Source organism: Lepidochelys kempii, chromosome 20 (assembly GCF_965140285.1).
Source record: "Lepidochelys kempii isolate rLepKem1 chromosome 20, rLepKem1.hap1, whole genome shotgun sequence".
NCBI lineage: Eukaryota > Metazoa > Chordata > Testudines > Cheloniidae > Lepidochelys > Lepidochelys kempii.
The window spans coordinates 3504950-3508308 of record NC_136399.1 but is presented as its reverse complement, the minus strand read 5'-3'; the positions used below and the strand labels follow the sequence as shown (position 1 = coordinate 3508308).

At 71.7% G+C, this 3359-nt stretch overlaps 1 protein-coding gene across 1 annotated transcript in view; it reads right to left on the bottom strand.

Moving 5' to 3' along the window:
* Window positions 1-3359, bottom strand: part of SHMT2 (serine hydroxymethyltransferase 2) — an 8875-nt gene continuing 5516 nt past the window's right edge. The window contains 7 exon segments of the mRNA XM_078849551.1: window positions 1-602; window positions 942-1049; window positions 1508-1550; window positions 1552-1664; window positions 2689-2788; window positions 2889-2969; window positions 2971-3131. Coding sequence (XP_078705677.1) covers window positions 475-602; window positions 942-1049; window positions 1508-1550; window positions 1552-1664; window positions 2689-2788; window positions 2889-2969; window positions 2971-3131 — 734 coding nt within the window. The 3' untranslated portion in view covers window positions 1-474.

Below are 3359 nucleotides of genomic sequence, written 5' to 3'. Positions count from 1 at the left end.
TCCGATGTTCCAGGTTTCTTTGCTCAGCTAAAAGCAGTGGCATCCTGACAAGGGGGGACCCCCCAGCCCCGTTTGACCCACACCTTGGCCGGGGGCAAAGCAGCTGGAGGGACCTGGGACCCAGAACTAGGTCCATGGGGGCATTTTCCCAACCTCCCACTGCCACTGGGCGGGGCAGGGCACCTGCAATGGGAGGACCTTGACTGTGAGTTGCAAGGAGGGGTGGGAGCTGGCACAGGGCCGGGGGACGTTCCAGCCGGAGACCCTACAACAACAAAGGGGTCAGCCCCCGAGGTCAGCTGCCGACAGAGAGGGGGGCAAGGGAGCTGAACGCTGCAGGCAGAGCGAGATCCGAAGGGGCCGTGCCAGGCTGCGGGACGCCCAGGGTCCCAGCACTGCCCCCCTCCCGGGGTCAGGGTCAGTCTCTGTGCCCGGAGGGCTGGCGGGGCTCGAGGTGGGGCCAGCCCCCACTGCTCAGTGATCCTGGAAGCCGGGCATGGGGAAGGAGCGGGCGAAGGTCTCCACACGCTGGCGCAGGTCGGCAAGGCGGCTCTGCGTCGCCCCGTCACTCAGCAGGAAGGATTTGAAATCTTGCAGCTTGGCTGGGGAGAGAAAGGGGGAGGGGGGTGAGTGAGGAAACCAGGGGAGGGGGGCCGGCCAAGTGCCCCCCGGGGCTTCAACAAAGACAGACCCCACCCCGACCCTCCTCTCCGTCCCAGAGCCAATGGCACGGGCTTTATCCCCAATTTACAAGGGAAAAACGGCTCTAGCCACTAAACCCCACTCCCCTGCCAGAGCCTGGGATAGAACCCAGGAGTCCTGGCTTTCAGAGAAGCCGTGTGGTGTGTGGGTCACACCATGGCCCCAGTGGGCCTGCCCTCGCATGGGGCATTCAGACCAGCAGGGCAGAGACTGAGAAGCTCCTGCCCCCCCCAACTCACTGGTTTTGCTCTTGACCTCCAGGCCGATGCTGATCCCCTCGTCGATGAAGGCCACGACCTTCTGGAAATCGGCTTCCAGGAACCGGCGGGATGTCAGCGCTGGGGCCCCTGGGGAGAGCCCGGCCCCGGGGTTACTTCACCGCCCCCGGCCCCGGGGAGAGCCTGGCCGCATGGTTACTTCACCACACCGCCCCCCACCCACGCAGTGAGAGCCTGGCCCCCACAGTTACCTCACCAGGAGCATCAGCTGAGATGCTGGGTCGGGGGGCGTCTGGAGGGGAGTGAGGGCTAGTGGTGAGAGCAGGGGGCTAGGAGCCAGGACTCCTGGGTTCTGTCCCCAGCTCTCACTGTTGTCAGACACCCGGGGCACCAGGGCAGAGAGTTCAAAGCCACCCTAGTACCCTCAGGAGGGCAAGGCTGGGGGGGCGTCCCCAGAGGCGGGGGCCGGGGGGGCAGGTCTCCCAGGGGAAGGGCCAGGAGGCCCCAGTACTGGGGACAGACTGTGGGAATCAATCCCTCCCTTGAGCTGGGGGGCCAGACATGCCCCAACCCCGGCTCCCCCTTACCCAGCCGCAGGCCCCCCGGCGTCAGGGCGCTCTTGTCCCCCGGGGCAGGTGTTCTTGTTGGCCGTGATGGACACCAACTCCAGCACCCGCTCGGCCCGGGCCCCGTCGATCCCCTTCGGCCGCAGATCCACCAGCACCAGGTGGTTATCGGTGCCACCTGGGTCAGGAGAGAGAGAGAGAGATCAGCACCCCGCCCCGCAGCCCCTGCTGGCTCCCCCCAGCTCCGCCGGTGCCCCTCGCCCCCCCGCCCCGCAGCCCCTGCTGGCTCCCCCCAGCTCCGCCGGATGCCCCTCGCCCCCCGACCCGCAGCCCCTGCTGGCTCCCCCCAGCTCCGCCGATGCCCCTCGCCCCCCGACCCGCAGCCCCTGCTGGCTCCCCCCAGCTCCGCCAGTGCCCCGCACCCCCCGCCCCGCAGCCCCTGCTGGCTCCCCCCAGCTCCGCCGGTGCCCCTCGCCCCCGACCCGCAGCCCCTGCTGGCTCCCCCCAGCTCCGCCCGAATGCCCCCTCGCCCCCCGACCCGCAGCCCCTGCTGGCTCCCCCCAGCTCCGCCGATGCCCCTCGCCCCCGACCCGCAGGCCCCTGCTGGCTCCCCCCCAGCTCCGCCGGTGCCTCCGCACCCCGCCCCGCAGCCCCTGCTGACTCCCCCCAGCTCCGCCGGTGCCCCTCGCCCCCGACCCGCAGCCCCTGCTGACTCCCCCCAGCTCCGCCGGTGCCCTCTCGCCCCCGACCCGCAGCCCCTGCTGGCTCCCCCCAGCTCCGCCGGTGCCCCCGCACCCCGCCCTGCAGCCCCCTGCTGACTCCCCCCAGCTCCCGCCGGTGCCCCGCACACCCGCCCCGCAGCCCCTGCTGACTCCCCCCCAGCTCCGCCGGTGCCCCCTCGCCCCCGACCCACAGCCCCTGCTGGCTCCCCCCAGCTCCGCCAGTGCCCCCGCACCCCGCCCCGCAGCCCCTGCTGACTCCCCCCAGCTCCGCTGGTGCCCCTCGCCCCCCGACCCACAGCCCCTGCTGGCTCCCCCCAGCTCCGCCAGTGCCCCGCACCCCGCCCCGCAGCCCCTGCTGACTCCCCCCAGCTCCGCTGGTGCCCCTCGCCCCCGACCCACAGCCCCTGCTGGCTCCCCCCAGCTCCGCCGGTGCCCCCACGCAGCCTCCCCCTGCTGTGCCCCCGGTCCCGCGGGCATCACCTGACACCAGGGTGTAACCCCTCTGCAGCAGGGCCTCGGCCATGGCCCTGGCGTTCTTCAGCACCTGCTGGCAGTATGCCCGGAAGGGGGGGGAGCTGGCCTGCGGGGGAGAGGGGTGGGGGGGTCAGCGAGGCCATAGATCCTCCCCCTGCCCTCCCCCCCCAGCCATGTGTTACCCTCGCCCCGGGGGGGCCCCCCACCTGCTTCAGGGCCACGGCCACGGCGGCGATGGCATGGTTGTGGGGCCCGCCCTGCAGCGAGGGGAAGACGGCGAAGTTGATCGGCTTCCTCCAGGTTGTAGGGGGTCTCCTTGCCCGTCTTCTTATCCACCCAGCGCAGCCCCTTGCGGTAGAAGATCAGCCCGGACCTGTGGGGCCAGGGGACGGGGTCAGTGCGTGGCCATCCCCCCCCGCCCGCCGTGGGGGGCCCAGACGCCAGGGCAGCTGCCCGAGACAGGCCGGGGGAGGGAAGGGCAGTACTGGGGGGGAGAGGAGGGGATGGGAGAGAGGCCGGGGGAGGGGCAGAGGAGTCCGGGGGGGGAAGGGCTGTGCAGGGGCAAGGAGAGGAGGGGTGTGCCCAGAGGAAGGGGGTAGGGCAGTGCGGGGGGGGGGGGAGAGGAGGGATGGTGGAGAGGCCGGGGGAAGGGCAGGGCAGACTCTGAGATAGCGCGT